This window comes from Eleutherodactylus coqui, chromosome 1 (assembly GCF_035609145.1).
Source record: "Eleutherodactylus coqui strain aEleCoq1 chromosome 1, aEleCoq1.hap1, whole genome shotgun sequence".
Lineage (NCBI taxonomy): Eukaryota > Metazoa > Chordata > Amphibia > Anura > Eleutherodactylidae > Eleutherodactylus > Eleutherodactylus coqui.
The window spans coordinates 38,573,417-38,591,402 of NC_089837.1; the positions used below are offsets into that span (position 1 = coordinate 38,573,417).

The 17,986-nt window shown below is 42.3% G+C and overlaps 1 protein-coding gene across 2 annotated transcripts in view; it reads right to left on the reverse strand.

Annotated features, from left to right (window-relative positions):
* Positions 1-1,237: 1,237 nt before the first annotated feature.
* The window catches only part of LOC136607684 (zinc finger protein 271-like), a 521,708-nt gene continuing 504,959 nt past the window's right edge, over positions 1,238-17,986 (reverse strand). The window contains exons 1-4 of one of the 2 annotated variants that reach the window (XM_066589057.1): positions 10,956-11,143; positions 8,991-9,170; positions 8,787-8,910; positions 1,238-4,389 (exon numbers count right to left, since the gene is read on the reverse strand). In XM_066589057.1, coding sequence (XP_066445154.1) covers positions 1,778-4,389; positions 8,787-8,910; positions 8,991-9,170; positions 10,956-11,033 — 2,994 coding nt within the window. In that variant the 5' untranslated portion in view covers positions 11,034-11,143 and the 3' untranslated portion in view covers positions 1,238-1,777. Of the gene's footprint in view, positions 4,390-8,786; positions 8,911-8,990; positions 9,171-10,955; positions 11,144-17,986 lie in introns of those variants that run through there. The other variant, XM_066589056.1, reaches the window with a different exon arrangement.

Genomic DNA, 17,986 nt, shown 5'->3' on the forward strand with positions numbered 1-17,986 from the left:
GGTAGCAGAGTTATTATAACTCTGGCAGAGCAGGTATTTTTTTTCCCAATTAAGGAAAGCAAATGGCGAAGCCAGCAGTAAAGCGTAGCTGGGTGCGTATGATTTAGCACTGTTCTTCACGCAGCTCACACGTCTCCACCGCCCGTAAGGACGGACAGAGGCTGGACAAATTGATTTGTTTTCAGTTTTTTCCCACCAAAAGGCAGCACTGCGTATATTCAATGAACATGAGAAGTTTAATAACTGTGCTGTGTCCCTGCTTATGTGTCACAGAACGTGAGGGTAGCAGAGTTATTATAACTCTGGCAGAGCAGGTATTTTTTTTCCCAATTAAGGAAAGCAAATGGCGAAGCCAGCAGTAAAGCGTAGCTGGGTGCGTATGATTTAGCACTGTTCTTCATGCAGCTCACACGTCTCCACCGCCCGTAAGGACGGACAGAGGCTGGACAAATTGATTTGTTTTCAGTTTTTTCCCACCAAAAGGCAGCACTGCGTATATTCTATGAATAATAACTGTGTTGTGGCCCTGCCTATACAATTCTTTCCCTGCAGTATCAATGGAGGGTGGAATGCTCTGCAGAGGCGATTTTGAGAAGCCCAAAAAAAATGCAGCACAGCCAACAGCAGCCTGGACAGTACTGCACACGGATAAATATGGCCCTAGAAAGGACCGTTGAGGTTCTTGAAGGCTACACTCACTCCTAACACTCTCCCTGCCTATGCAGCACTTCTGTCCCTAATGCCAGGTGCAACGGTCTGCAGAGGCGATTTTGAGAAAAAAAAAAATGCCACTGCTAACAGCAGCCAACACACAGCTATCAGTGGCCCTAATAAGGACCTTTGGGGGGTCTTGAAGCCTACACTAACTACCAATTCTTTCCCTACAGCAGCTCCGGTATAAACAGCACTGTCCCTCATCTAACTCACACCGCATCTGAGGCGAGCCGCGGGAGGGGCCGACTTTTATATTAGGCGAATACCTGATCTCGCCAGCCACTCACAGCAGGGGGGTGGTATAGGGCTTAAACGTTGCAGGGGGAAGTTGTAATGCCTTCCCTGTCTTTCAATTGGCCAGAAAAGCGCGCAAACGTCTCAGGGAAGGAAGTGAAAGTAACCAGAACACCGCATGGTGTTCGTTACGAATAACGAACATCCCGAACACCCTAATATTCGCACGAATATCAAGCTCGGACGAACGCGTTCGCTCATCTCTAATCATGTTATATCTACACTGACTGGCTTGCAAGAGTCACACAACCTGTTAATTCAGAAAAGTAGATGTCTTTAGTAAGCACCACTAGGCCCATATCATGTGGCCTCATTAACTGTAGGTTTAATTTTTTTCACATGTTTCTGTGGCACCATAGTTTATTATTTATATAGCATCTGGCATAAAGCAGTTGTAATAGCTATGATGCATAAGCTTTCCCTGTTGTCTACAATTTTGATCTAATGTAATAAAGGATTGACTTTAGTTGCTGGCTCTAGGTCCACTTTTGTCACCTTTAAAAGTAAAGGCTGCGCTTCTTTTCTTACTTACCACAATATATTTTCATATGGATCCCGGTCACAGTAGACCTGCAGTAACTATAATTTAGGATGTTTGATAGATCAAAGCTATTCCACAAATTAACTCTCTTATTGAGTGTTCAATGTCTCTGAATGCCCTGATGTATTAAAACTCTGTCTTCACATTTCCCACATTCCAAATAAGTACACGGTTTTTCTAATGAGTTTTCAAAACTTGATTTCTTTGTAAAATTCCACATCTAGAATATCAAAAAGTCTTCCCCTCCGTGTGGTGACGTCTCTGATGTTTAATAAGATCTGATCTCCGCACATAACCTTTCCCACATTCTGAACACGAAAATGGCTTCTCCCCTGTGTGGGTTCTCTTATGTTTAACAAGAGTTGATTTATCTGTAAAGCATTTCCCACATTCTGGACATGCATACGGCTTCTCTCCTGTGTGACGTCTTTGATGCTCCCTACATTTGACATTAGTAGTGAAGCTTTTCCCACATTCTGAACATGAAAATTCTCCTGTGTGAATTCTCTGATGTTGGACAAGATCTGATTTTTCTATAAAACATTTCCCACATTCTGAACACAAATATGGCCTCTCTCCTGTGTGAATTTTGATATGTCTAACAAGATCTGATTTACGTGTAAAACTTTTCTCGCATTCGGAACATGAACATAGATTTTCTCTTGTGTGAGTTCTGCCATGTCTAAGAAGATTTGATTTATGTGCAAAGCATTTCCCACATTCTGAACATGAAAATGGTTTCTCTCCTGTATGATCTCTCTTATGTTTAACAAGATCAGATTTATGTGTAAAGCATTTCCCACATTCTGAACATGAAAATGGTTTCTCTCCTGTGTGAATTCTCTGATGGTTAACAAGACGTGATTTAATTGGAAAACATTTCCCACATTCTGAACATGAAAATGGCTTCTCTCCTGTATGATCTCTCTTATGTTTAACAAGATCAGATTTATCTGTAAAGCATTTCCCACATTCTGAACATGAAAATGGTTTCTCTCCTGTATGATCTCTCTTATGTTTAACAAGATCAGATTTATCTGTAAAGCATTTCCCACATTCTGAACATGAAAATGGTTTCTCTCCTGTGTGAATTCTCTGATGTTTAACAAGACGTGATTTAATTGGAAAACATTTCCCACATTCTGAACATGAAAATGGCTTCTCTCCTGTATGATTTCTCTTATGTCTAACAAGATCAGATCTATCTGTAAAGCATTTCCCACAGTCTGAACATGAAAATGGTTTCTCTCCGGTGTGAATTTTCTGATGTTTAACAAGACGTGATTTAATTGGAAAACATTTCCCACATTCTGAACATGAAAATGGTTTCTCTCCTGTGTGAATTGTCTGATGTTTAACAAGATCAGATTTATCTGTAAAGCATTTCCCACATTCTGAACATGAAAATGGTTTCTCTCCTGTGTGAATTCTCTGATGTTTAACAAGACGTGATTTAATTGGAAAACATTTCCCACATTCTGAACATGAAAATGGTTTCTCTCCTGTGTGAATTCTCTGATGTTTAACAAGAAGTGATTTAATTGGAAAACATTTCCCACATTCTGAACATGAAAATGGCTTCTCTCCTTTATGATCTCTCTCATGTCTAACAAGTTCTGAGTTATCTGCAAAACGTTTCCCACATCTTGAACACAAGTAGGGCTTCTCTGCTGTATGAATTCTGATATGTTTTACAAGATCTGATTTACTCGTAAAACCTTTCACACATTCTGAACATGAAACTAGATTTTCTCCTGTGTGAGTTCGAGCATGTCTAATAAATCTTGCTTTATATGCAAAACATTTCCCACATTGTGAACATGAATACAGTTTCTCTCCAGTGTGACTGATTCTTTTTCTAAAACCTGAGTTGTTTGTAAGCTGTTTTCCACATTCATGAAACATTTTCTGACCTGTATTTGTAGCAAAATTCTGTGATTGGTCAGGAGAAGGTTCCTTATGATTAGAGGGATCATAGGATAAATCTGTACTTTCAAGTTTTGGATAAACAATACTGGTAATAACGTTTTCTTCTGAAGAGTGATACATGATATTTTCATCTTCTGTTTTACAATTTAGTGATGACATAAATTTTCCATCAGAGTCCATATTAGCATCATGTGATAGATCTGTCCTATCAAGTTCTGGATGTACATTAAGCACAATGGGGTTTTCCTCTGAAGAGGGCTGAACAAGGTCTTCATCTTCTACTTTACAATTTAGCGATGGAATGAAATTTCCATCAAAGTTCTTATTGGGATCATATGATAGATGTGTCCCATCAAGTTCTGGATGAACATTAAGTGTAATGGGATTTTCTCCTAAAGAGCGCTGCACAATATCTTCTACTTCTTCTTTATAATTTACTGATGACATGACGCTTCCATCAGAGTTCCTATTGGGATCATATGATAGATCTGTCCTATCAAGTTCTGGATGTACATTAAGCACAATGGGGTTTTCCTCTGAAGAGGGCTGAACAAGGTCTTCATCTTCTACTTTACAATTTAGCGATGGAATGAAATTTCCATCAAAGTTCTTATTGGGATCATATGATAGATGTGTCCCATCAAGTTCTGGATGAACATTAAGTGTAATGGGATTTTCTCCTAAAGAGCGCTGCACAATATCTTCTACTTCTTCTTTATAATTTACTGATGACATGACGTTTCCATCAGAGTTCCTATTGCGATCATATGATAGATCTGTACTGTCAAGTTCTGGATGTACATGGAAGTTAATGAGGTTTTCTCCTAAAGAGTGCTGCACAATATCTTCTTCTTTTACTTTATAATTTAGCAATGACATGGAGTTTCCATCAGAATTCTCACTAGGATTATCTGTTAGAATTAAAATTTGATATTGTAATTCCTTTTTCAAACTACAAATGTGGACAAATTTTATAACAGTCCTATTAGGCTGACAAAACAGAGTACCTGCACTTTACCTGGCGACAGGCTTCCTCTAGGTGCTAGCTGACCCTCACAGGACAGAACACCTATACAACAAAAGACAGACCAGGACTGGTAGGAATAAAGAGACAGGTTGCAAGGAAACAGAGGCACAGGGGAAGACAATAGACAGAGGGATGCAAGAAAGGACAGAATGACAAAGCGCAGGACACAGAATGCAAACAGGATAACTTGAACAAACATGTTCTATGCTGGAAGCCAGAGAGCAGGTCTGAAACAACATCAGCTCTGCAGCACTGATGTGGAGTCCCAGCACAGCTATATAGGAAGGAGATTGGCAAAGAGCCTACAGCTGAGCAGAGAAGAGCTAGAGTAATTAACCATAGCAGTTCTGGAAGCAGGTAAGAAAGCTCAGTTTACAGGGAGAGTAGGACGACGCCCACATCTGCCAGCACCAGGGAGAGGGAAGTAAGTCTGAACAAAAGATCTAACAGTTATGAATGTCCATTTATCATACCAAATCTTAATGCCTTCACACAACATTATCAATGTTCATTAATCATACCATATTTTAGGCTAAGGGCCATACTTCCTTGTCAGACTCATGGCTGTCACAGACTGGCAGCAGGAGCTCACTATCTCACTGAAGTGGATCAGAAAATGAGCTGCAAATGACACTGCGTTCAGGAACATTTTTATGACCTGCAGACACACCTACACAGGTGTCTACTGACTACAGAGCAGAAATAATCCTTTTTCTGCTGGAGTTATCCGCAAACAATCTGCCCTTAGGTCCCGTAACGACAATCTCCAGTACTACATTGCTACACCAGCCTAAAACTACTTAATTCTGGTTCAAAACACATTTTTTGGAGAAAAAAAAGGCTGCAAGGTCTCAAGGAGATTTTACTTTAAACTAAACTCAGAAGTGGATTTAAAATGAATTGGAAATATAAAGCTAGAACATTCTTCTCCTTCATGCCCGATCCGCTTTTGACTTTTACTCAAAAATATGCATGAAAACCTTCCACAAAAACTGCCTCAAACACTGCCGTGCCATTTTTCCAAAAAGCATTGAAAGCACTTTTAACAAGATAATGTACGCTTTTCAGGCTTAATTCATTGATATTTTAATAAGGTCTGTACAGTCTACAGTCCTTAATTTAATTAAGAACTAAATTACTTAATTAAGAACTAAAATTTAAAGTCTAAATTCTAAGTAAAATGAATTCAACAAGGTGGGTGAAACGTTTATTACAGATTCTGATTAAGAATTTCACTCCATCTATACCATACATCATAAAGATACTTTATTAAATTAAAGGAGTTGTCCGAGTTATTTGTTTTATATAGTTTTGGGCTCTCTATGCAATTAATGACCTCAAGTTATTGAGTTCAGCATAACTTAAGTCACTTTTTCAGGTTCAAGGGCTTGCAAGTTAGGGTTAGGGTTTGAAATATACGAACTACATGACTGCTACAAATACAGGTGGCATGGACCGCGCTTGTTGCCCAGTAAGAATGTGCTAATGTTTTGTTTGAGCAACGCTGTAATAATTGTTATTTCTTTTATTTTTATAATTTCAAGGACACTTGTGGGGCATTTACATTCTGGAATAGACAATTAACTGTCGTAATCATAAAGATTAGTTTGTGAGTTCTAAAGTCCAGAAATTAAATGTGCAAAAAAATATTCTAAAAAAAATATTGATAAAGAACAAGATTTGTTTGAGTCTACAAACTCTCCCAAAATAATTCTGCCCTTTTTTGAAAGTCTGTGCACCAAGCAGAAAATGTAAATAAAAGGATCTCTTAAAAAGAATCCCACCCTTAAAGATTGATTAGTGAGGAATGAGCGATCTAGTCTAAAAAATGTTTTATAAAACACATTAAAAAAAAAGAATAAAATGGACTACCTAAAAAGAATCCCCTTACGCACGACCTCTTTGGCTTCACCTATACGTTAGATAAAATTAATAACTTAAAACTGTGTGGTAAGTCTTGAAACAGCTCCCTGGTTGACATGGTCACATCAAGCACTAAAACCATGTACCCCTCCTCCTCACATGCTTGCTGCAAACACCGCTAGCAGTTGCGGGGATAGGCTAAAGGAAGCAGCACTCTGAAAGCCTATCGGCATCCTTAGACTTGAAGGATTGTCCAGGTGCCTTGTTCTTAAACAGGAGTTATTCTTTTAACTGAGTCTGGAACTCAAGGAAAATTGGGCTCGTTAGCATTTTTTTTAAAGAAAAGAACATATGAATAATAGCTAAAGATATGAATAAGGTAGATTTTGGCCTTTTAAGACCCAGCTCTTTCGCTTCACCAGGTATGGCTGGAATTGTTGAACTGACAAAATATTATGTCAGCACTCAGACATGGGGGAATAAAAGCTTCTGCTTTATTTCTTCATTGCTTATCACAGAGACGGGAAGTCTATATGTAAATTTTTCTTAAAAGCCCTTCACAGGTATAGACTAAAAGAATATAGTTTATTAGAAACTCTTAAAAACATATACGGGCTGACTAACAGTACTAACATACATTAACACAAAAAAGAGGAGAAGATATATTTAGGTGCAAGTTTGAATTATGCATCCAATGTCTCCAATGTAGATAATGGTCACAATAGCATGGTCAGTATAAGTGGATAACTTTAGTGCATATACAGAGTTCCTGCACTGAATGACTTTTTTTTTTTGGCCTGATTAAGAATGATTGACAGATCTCCTCCTCTCAGCAGCCCTCATTGGTGTATTCATCAAATCCCTCCCACAGGGAGGTTCTCTCCCTGGTATATGCAGCGCTGATCTTGCACTAGCTAACCATTTACCTGTGGCTCACCATCAGGGCCACAGGCTTTATCTGTTTGTTATTTTACTCTATGTTTGGCACACTAGGTAGCCTTATCTTGGGGACCTATTGTTTGAGCAGAAAAATTTGTTGAAGCCTATTTTTGGCTGCCTGCTTGAATATTAGATTGGTTGTCTGAACTTTTGATAGGAGTCTAGCATTTCTACATTAGTGTTGCTGACATTGCAACACTCTTAGGAGGATAGGTATGCAGCTTTAAATACAGGATCCTCTTTAGCTGACCTATCTGAACATGCACCTGACTTTCTATTAATGTCAGTGCATATGACTAGAAACTCTACATTAGTGCTGCTAACATTGCAACACTTGTAGGAGGATAGGTATACAGCGCTAAATACAGGACCCTTATAGCTGACATATCTAAACACGCATCTGACTTGTGACTACTGTCAATGCATAAGTTCTTTATCTGAGTCCTCCTTCCTTCTTTACCAACGTAGCCACTATACCATCGTACCCTGCTGGCTTTTTGTCTAACGGTGTCTGGTATATATATATACCTTTTGGCGACATCTTCGCAGACAACCCACTTTCTTGCCAATTTAATCCTACTGATTATATATCCTAAAAGAGGAAGATAGCTTAGTCAATTAAATGATTGACGCTATTAATCCCACTAAAGATTTTTTGGTCAAATATACATCTGTGGCTCCTGATGAACCGCTCTAAAGCGAGCGGAGAAACGCGTTGAGCCGTATTTCTCTGTGACTTCACCAGTCATTCAGAGCCGTAGTTCTCTGCGACCTCTACATACGACTGTCACCAGTCATTCAGTGCAGGAACTCTGTATATGCACTAAAGTTATCCACTTATACTGACCATGCTATTGTGACCATTATCTACATTGGAGACATTGGATGCATAATTCAAACTTGCACCTAAATATATCTTCTCCTCTTTTTTGTGTTAATGTATGTTAGTACTGTTAGTCAGCCCGTATATGTTTTTAAGAGTTTCTAATAAACTATATTCTTTTAGTCTATACCTGTGAAGGGCTTTATTTCTTCACTTTCATTTAAAATAAGTTTGTTTACAGGCATAAAAATTGCATCTTCCCTACACGTTTCAAACTAAGAACAAACTGTTCAAAATGTGTAGGCAACATGGAGCTTTATGTCACCATGGAGTTCACCTGCACAGTGGTGGTATATAAACATCATTTCTTAGTTACCGCCAAAAAAAATGTTGCTTATGTCAGGTTTATATAAGTCAGGTAGAGATTGGAGTCAGGAAAAGTGTGTCCACTTAACCAATCTAAACACATTGGTAAGGTAAACAGTCAAGTAATTGAGCAAGTAGTGGGTGAGTCAAGTGGTAGAATGAGTAAAGTAGCTTTGTACATTGTAGCACTAAGGCCTTTACATGACCGTTATTGCTTCCCTGTGCCCACAGTAAAGGGCAACAAGACAGTTGAAAAAAATAATGTCAATAGTATATCTGTATCTTCTTACCTTGTGATATAAGAGGATGGTGGTTCTCAATCATGATGTCCTTGTACAGATCCTTGTGTCCTTCAAAATACTCCCACTCCTCCATGGAAAAATGGACAGTGACATCCTGACACCTTATAGGCACCTGACACACACAATGATACTGTCATTAGACAGTACTAGTGCTGTTACTGTATAATTTCCCAACATTCCCAGCAGTGTCACCTCTCCAGTCAGCAGCTCAGTGATCTTGTTGGTGAGTTCTAGGATCTTCTGCTCATGTATCGGTAAGTGAGGAGGAGTCACTGTGATCGGGCTCTGGCCCCTGCTCCATCCTCCTGACTCATGGAGATGGCTGTTCGGAGTCGTACCGTCAGCCGATGTCTTCTTCACCATCGTGTAATTCTGGGTATGGAGGGAGACAGGTAGAGAATTGAAGTAGAAAGTGAGAGATTGTGATCTAGTGATACATCTGGCAGCCAAGCATGCATATTGCAACTCCAATCATTTCAATGGGACTGCTTGAGATAGAGGCTGGATTTTGTGTCAATGTGGAAGCTGTTGAAAGGTCATATGGAGAGGTGGAGAAAGTGAAGGAGGCATAGGAGTAAGGTCAGGAGGGGACAGACAAGGATGAATGTATCACAACTCTCGGAGTACCATGAAATGTGGACCACCCCTTTTGGCTTCATACCCCACCTGTAGGATAATGACCCAATGTGCTGTTAGGGATATGTATCACCACTGGCCATGCATGCTGCTCAGGTGAACCCCATCACTGACAGCGTTCTTCAATGCCAGGAATATGCAGTGCAGGAATGGCTTTTTGAGCAAATAAATGGTGGTTGTGCATCTGGTACTGTTGGTTAGCATGGAGCATTTCATTGCTGAAAGCATCTGAAGGGCAGCATTTCCATTACAAGCAACAGTGCAATGCTTGCATTCAGGCTCTGTGATCATGGATAGTTGGCGCTGTGGGATAGAGGGATGGCTGCTGACCTGGGACACTCTGGAATGTGGGGTAGATGTCAATGTCAGTGAAGATGATGGTGGCCATTCAATTTCTGCTCTCCGATCAGAGCAGAGGAGAGGCCTGAAGTAGCCATGTTACTGCCCCTACACAAAACTGCCTCTCTGTGCTCAGAGGCTACTGCATGAACAAGGAGGGAGATGAAGGAAGAGACCACTAAAGAACGTAGGAGTAGAGACCAGGATGAGGCTGACTCTTTAACCTCTGGAACAGGTGGGCTCTCCAAGGCAGTGTGGGTGGTGGCAGTTCATGTGGCTGTTCATACAAGTTGTGCTGAGGTTCTTTTACATTCTTGCCATGTTTTAAATGCTTACCGCAGATCTTACAGATGACCACTCTTCTGTCATCAGCTGCGGTTTCAAAGACACATTTGGTGACATCATCAAGACACCCTGGCTGCTGATTGGCTGCACACTGACCTCTGCAGCAGGCATTATGGGAAATTCAATTTTCCCATGATTTATTTCAAGTATTGGTTCAAACCCAGTTTGATTTTGCAAAAATCTTGATGATTTTACCACCTAATCGATCAAGATGAGCAACACTACTTCTAGGTGCTTGGTTTCTTTGACAGCCAGTGTATTTGGTGGAGAAGAACATGAGAGGCAATGCCAGAAAATATTACTTTACTGAAAGAGTAGTTTATGCTGGAAAGAAACTTCCGGCAAAAGTGGTTGGGAAATCAACAGTAAGTGATAGTAAATCTACCTGGATAAAATATATATCTATTCTAACAAAAAATTGAAATAATATAAGAGCAGGCTAGATGGACCCTGGGCTCCTCCTGTCACCAGTTTTCTATGTGTCTGTATAGATGTCAAAATTAGTGACAAAATTTCAAGTCTCGAGGCCAAACTCCGGCTGGGTAATTCTTTTAATTCCTTTCCTCCACATTACATTCAGCCTACTTACTATTCTCATTGCTACTACAACATTACTATTAGTGCATTGGTTCCCACCACACAGAACTGACCATATTGGTGGTCGATCTTCACATTTTCTGCTGTTCAGTTCTTTAGTTCTCCCTCACTTGGAAGGTCTGGAAGCCGTTATACCGGACACTGGACTGTTTCTATTACTTCCTAGAATGGACTTGCTCTTCCCTTAGTCTGACTTGTTACATAATACAATAAAGATCATAGAAATACAGAAAAGCTTACCTCTCCGGTCAGCAGGTAGATGATCTCCATGGTGAAGTTTAATATTCTTATGGTAACATCATTTCTTTCTTCATCCATCTTTGGTGGGTCATTCGGGAGAAGGACTGCTTTGGATGAGAATACGAGAGAACTGGATAAACCGGAGGGTTCTGGTACTGCCGGCAGTTCGCTGTGCTACGCTGTTTATGCAATTCCCTTTCACTTCTATGAAACTTAAATAAAAAGGGTGTATAACAGCCAATTTAGGTGATTTGGTAATCTCAGGCAGTGGTGGTAAGCCAGAATGAGGTTAAGGGGACGGGCAGTTTTCAAAATAAGTGTGGGTTACAGACATGGGTCCAGTATTGATCAGACATTCATGTTATATCCTATGTGAATTAGGAACATTCCTTTAAGGAACGCAAAGACAATAGAAGAGAAGATAAACCATCCAAAGTGCGATGTAGCATCACTTCAGTAAAAAATACCTACTTAACCCCCAAGTGCCTCCATACTCCGGTACCAGAAGTTTCTGCATCAGTCATGTGCCATTCATCATTCATGTGACTACTGTAGGCCATCACTGTCCTAGGTGGTCAAGTGCCGTTCATGCAGACATGAAAGCTAAGGACAGTGACTGGCTGAAGTGATCATGTGTACAATGACAGTCATGAGATTGCTGTAGTAGCTTCCAGCAGTGTAATGGATACAGGACACTGTAAACAACAAGATTACTTACCGGTAATCAGTTTTCCATAAGCCCATGACCACACTAGTGGGAGACCACCTCCTGTCCGGAGAGGAAACAGGGACCTTCCAGATCTCTTTAAATGTGGGCATGCCTTACACCTTCTCAGTTCTGTAGCAAGATCCATGGACTAATTGAGGCCTATCCCTTTTATTTACATTTAGACTTAAAATGTATTAATTTATTTGTAACTCAAATACTTCAGTAGGGAGCAAAATTAGTGTTGCTGTCATGGAAAATGGATTACCGCTAAGTATTCTTGTGTTCCCCTTACGACCCTAAGCTCCAGTGAGAGATTAAACCAGATTAATAACTAGGGAGGGTTGATAGCCTGAGGTATTAGTCTACAGATGGCTAATAACTCTTATTGGATTGGAGAATCCACCAATATAGAAACTCCAACTGACTTGTAGCCTTGAAATATTAACACTCCCTGTTGATGATGAAAACTGCCAGCCAAATATATGCTCCAAATTACAGAATATATACCAGCTTTTTAGACCTCGTTTTACTGGTTTCTCTATTACAGCCAGCTAGACTATGGAACATACTATGATATTGTTCTTAGGAAGTATGATCCCAATATCTTGTACTCAGAATGAATCCAAGCCAAGATTCTAGATTGAGTTCTTGATTTTAAAGTTAGGAGGATCCGTGAAGACAGCTTATCAAAAATAAATGTTCCAAAGCATAAACCCTCCTATAACTATTCCACATAAGGAGGCAACTTCAGGAAGAAAGATTCTTATATAAAAATCCACCATTGGAGGTAAATTGTAACCTCCATCTATTTGGCATTTTGTTCTTATGTAATCATCACAACAGTCTTACTTCAAATTCCCAAAGGTATTCTTTACCATAGATACCTTACTGAAGATATGCGGTGAGGAAAAAGAGGCTTCGTCTACTGTCTTTCCACTGAAGATCACTTATCAAATCAGAGGTCACCGGCCAACAGCCCAACACAGAGGATATGAGTAAACGGGGCATAGGCAGAGCCTAGAGGCTATAAGTCACAGGCAGATCATAGAGCCGTAGGCAATGCTCAGCAGTCACAAAACAACAGGCTAACATGTGGCATGTGGGCCTCACCTATACTAGACCAAGGTCTGGCACAGACGCCCTAATTATAAAAGAAAAAGGGTATAGGCAAAGCCCAAAGGCTATAGACCAGTGGTGGCGAACCTATGGCACACGTGCCAGAGACGGCACGTAGAGCCCTTTCTGCTGGCACGCAGAGTCATCGATTGCTCACCACTTACTGAATACTGGCAGGGGCAGGAAGGACCAATGGCCCTGGCAGGTGAGACATGTCCTCGACGTACTCCCTTAGCTTTCCCTGATGGTCTTCCCTCTCTGCCTTGTCAGTGTCCCTGGCTCGCTCCCTTCTCCACTGCAGTGGCAGCCCAGCATCTTCCCTACATGCTCTGCCGGCGGGACGGGTCCCCCGCTGTCAGTGTCCCCTTGGGCCGGCGCACGGGGGAAACAATGTACAGTGGCGGCATGCAGGCTAACAGCGGGGAGGACAGTGGCAGCCGGGCACATGGCCCTACACAGCCAGCATTGAGTGGGACAGCAGGGAGCACAGTGACAGCGGCCACAGTGGGAAGGGGGACCCAAGAGCGCACTGTTATGAGTGTGATGGGCTGGGAGTACAGTGTCAGCAGTGGGGGTGGCCCGGAGCACTGTGTCATGAGTGTGGGGGCACTGGCGTAACCCTGGAGGCCAGGCAAAAATCTTGGCACACGCTGCTGCTGGAACCTGCTTGCAGGGGAGCCAATCGGAAGCTAGGGGTGTAACAGGGGCGTTCCTGCATGGAAACCCTGTCATACCCCTAGCGTCCGGTGGTGACAAGATACACCAGTACGGGAGGCATCCGGCAGCACACACTGATGTCACACTGTGTACCTGGCATCAGCGCTAGCAGCAGCGGCGAGTAGAGGAGGATGGGGTACGTATATGGGTCTCGTTGGGGAAGGGGCACTATTATTACTGTGGGCCGTTGTTGGGTGTCAATAGTACCGCTGGGGCCACTGTGGGATGTCAATAGTACCGCTGGGACCACTGTGGGATGTCAATAGTACCGCTGGGGCTGCCGTGGGGTGTCGCTGGGGCCGCTGGGGCCACCGTGGGGTGTCGCTGGGGCCGCTGGTGTATGTTTATATGTGCCAGTAATTACCGTGGCAAATTCCGCAGCATTTCCCCATCCAAAAAGTAGTCAAAAGCTGCACCCTGTCTATGTTGAAGCGGCCCTGTCCTTTTTATAACGATGGGGGTAAAATCATACGTCGTGATAAGCAATGCCCCCTGACATGTTGGCGCTTTGCGATACATAAGTGGGTTTTGGGTTGCAGTTTGGGCACTTGGTCTCTAAAAGGTTTGCAATCACTGCTATAGACCATAGAAAAGTAAAGTTAAAAGGCCAAACCCACAAAGGCCACAGGCAAAACCCCAAAGTCTATAGGCAAAGTTACAACAGGCCATAAGGCAAAAGGCCACAACCGGCAATAAAGCAAAGACCGCAAAACCTGCTATAGGACAAAGGTCGCAACCGGCCATAAGGCAAAGGCTACAACTGGCCATAAGGCAAAGCCATGAAATTAGGCTATCAGCAGAGTCGTGAGGTTATAGGTAAAGCTATGAAGGCCATGAAAGCTATAGGCAAAGTCAAATGGGCTATCAGGCTGTAGGCAGAGCCATGAAGTTATAGATTAAAGACATAAAGGCTATTATGCTATAGGCCAAGCTATAAGGTTATAAAATCACTGAGATGAGAGAAAAAAACAGACATTATTCACTGAAAAGGAAGCCAATAATACAACACCTGATAGACTGCAGGCCAGGCTCAATCGCCGTAGACCCTAGTAGAATGCAGAGAGCCATACTATGATATGGAGGAGTTACTTGTTCAATGCAGACTAATAGTACAGCCATTCTCTCAACCCAGCCCAGATTGGGAAGGAGTGACTACAAACAAACATAGGTGAGAGAATATGCAGTCCACCACCTTTAGAGATCTAGAAGAATCCATGAAAGAGCAGAGGAAGCTAAGCAGCAGCTACCCCCTCCAACATGCCCTATGGACAGCAGACAGGACCCAAGGAGGTTAAGGGTGTGCCCGCCTTTACAGACATCTGGGAGGTTCTCGTTTCCTGTCCGGATGGGAGACGGTCTCTCACTGGTGTGGTCTTGGGCTTAAGGGAAATGATAACGTGCAGTGTTCATATATAGAAAATAAGGACTCATTCACATCTGCGCCCTGCTTCTGGTCCAATTTCTATTCTGGGAGATAAAGAATGGAAGTACGAGAAGTGTCAAATGGACCCGTACGGACCACATTGACTTGACTGGAAAACGCTGTCCGGACCCCATTAAAGATAAGTGCAGCTTATCCCCACAGTTTTTTTTTCAGGAGTCAATGCAATTTAGAAGAGAAAAACAAAAATTTCATATTTTTGCAAATATGTCATTTTAAAGACAGGACTTTTTTCTATAGTACACATGAAAATGAGGATTTGCACCCCAGAATGGATACCCCTGTTTGTCCTGTGCTCAGAAACATACCCATTGTGGCCCTAATCTTACGTTTGGATGCACAATGGGGCCCAAAATGAAAGGAGCAATCGGTGGCTTTTGGAACAGAAATTTTGCTTGAAGGAGATTTAGGCCCCATTGCCCACTTGTAGAGCCATTGAGTGACCAAAACTATGGAGAACCCCCACAAGTGACCCTATTTTGAAAAGTAGACCCCTTAACGAATTTATCTAGGGGTACGATGACTTTTTTGACTTCACAGTTTTTGAATGAATCTAAGCCAAGCCGAAGGAAAAAAAATACAATTTTCATTTTTTTGGTAATTCTGTCATTTTAAAAGCAGTTTTTTTGTACAGCACATATATGAATGAAGACTTGCACCCCAAAATGGATACCCCTGTTTCTCCCGTGCTCAGAAACATACCCATTGTGGCCCTAATCATATGTCTGGATGCACAATGGGGCCCAAAATGAAAGGAGCAAACGGTGGCTTTCGGAACAGAAATTTTGCTTGAAGGAGATTTAGTCCCCCTTGCCCACTTGTAGAGCCATTGAGTGACCAAAACGATGGAGAACCCCCACAAGTTACCCCATTTTGAAAAGTAGACCCCTTAACGAATTTATCTAGGGGTACGATTACTTTTTTGACTTCACAGTTTTTGAATGAATCTAAGCCAAGCCGAAGGAAAAAAATTACGATTTTCATTTTTTTGTTAATTCTGTCATTTTAAAAGCAGTTTGTTTGTACAGCACATATATGAATGAAGACTTGCACCCCAAAATGGATACCCCTGTTTGTCCTGTGCTCAGAAACATACCCATTGTGGCCCTAGTATTACGTCTATATGCACAATAGGGCCCAAAATGAAAGGAGCAACCGGTGGCTTTCGGAACAGAAATTTTGCTTGAAGGAGATTTAGTCCCCATTGCCCACTTGTAGAGCCATTGAGTGACCAAAACGATGGAGAACCCCCACAAGTGACCCCATTTTGAAAAGTAGACCCCCTAACGAATTTATCTAGGGGTATGATGACTTTTTTGACTTCACAGTTTTTGAATGAATCTAAGCCAAGCAGAAGGAAAAAATTACGATTTTCATTTTTTTGGCAATTGTGTCAATTTAAAAACTGTTTTTTTTGGAAAGTGTACATAAGAATGAAGACTTTCGCCCCAAAATGGATACCCCCGTTTGTCCCGTGTTCAGAAACATACCCATTGTGGCCCTAATCTACTTAAAGGAAACATAGCTAGGCCTATAATGGAAGGAGCACCCGTTGGATTTCAGGGTACAACGGAATAAATTCCAGTCCCCATTGCCCACATGTAGAGCCATTGAGCGTCCAAAACGATAGAGAACCCCCACAAATGACCCCATTTTAAAAACTAGACCCCTTAACAAATTCATCTAGGGGTGTACTGTATATTTTGACCCCAAAGTATTTGAATGAATCTAAGCAAAGCAAAAGGAAAAAATTACGATTTTCATTTGTTTGGCAATTTTGTCAATTTAAAAACTGTTTTTTTTGAACAGTGTACATAGGAATGAAGACTTTCACCCCAAAATGGATACCCCTGTTTGTCCCGTGTTCAGAAACATACCCATTGTGGCCCTAATCTACTTACAGGACACATGGCTAGGCCCATAATGGAGGGAATGCCCGCTGGATTTCAGGGCAGAACTGAATAAATTCCATGCCCCATTGCCCACTTATACGGAAAAAAATTTGACTTCCTAAAAATAATCCCCCCCGCCATCCCCATTTTTTGGCATTCCCTAAATATTAGATAAAGGTATTAATATAAACTGCGCTTTATGTCCGAAGACAGGGGTAATTACGGAGGCTGGTTGGGCTGGGCACATGGGGCAAGAAAACCGGGTATCCCCCCCCCTCCTCTCATGTATTTTGGGGGGTATTTCGTAACCTCAGCGGCGGGGATGGGGTGTAGATAGTGGCGCTGTGGGGCTTTGTAATCTTGCTGCGGTGCAGCGGTCTCACAGAGAAGGCGCTCAACAAGCTGCTCCTGGAACTGCAGGAAGGCTAGCGTTCCCGGGGCTTCTTGTAAATTACGGATTACTGGTAGCGGTCTGAATAACACCGGGCTCACACGGCCGTAGGCGGAATCCGCTTGCCGAGGCCTGCAGCGGATTCCAGCTGTGAGCCCGGCTGTGACCCTGCGTACGGTTGCGTAATGTACTGCGCATAACTGCCTACTCACACAGGCGGTTTTTTGTTTGCATTTCCCGTGCCGTCGCTTAGAGATGACCCGGGTACCCGCAGCCCGTACACAATGTGTTTGCATATGGGCTGCGGGTATATCCGCGGTCATAGAGCACAATGGGCTCTAGGTCGCAGATATTCGTGGTAAAATATAGCATGCTGTGTTCTGTTTCTGCGAGTGGATTACGTAATTCCGACCCGCTAATTGGGGGGAATTGTGTAATCCAATGCATGCGATTGATCCGTGGATTACCGCTGATCAATCGCATGCAGAACCTGTAATTCCTCTCCGGTCATGTGTGACCGGCCTAATGTTAGTTCGCTACTTTATCATGTGACCGGGGACCGCTCAGCGAGGCCACCGGTCACTGCTCCAAGCACTCAGCGACTGTTGGTCGCAGGGAGCGAGGAGATTTAAAATATCCTGGGCTCCCCGGCTCCTGCGAATGTGTCCGGCATTTTGCCGGCGGGCGCATGCGCAGCAGCCGGAAGGGTCCATGGAGGATAATCGCATCTGGATTCAAATGCGGAAGCCTCCGAGAAGATGTTTC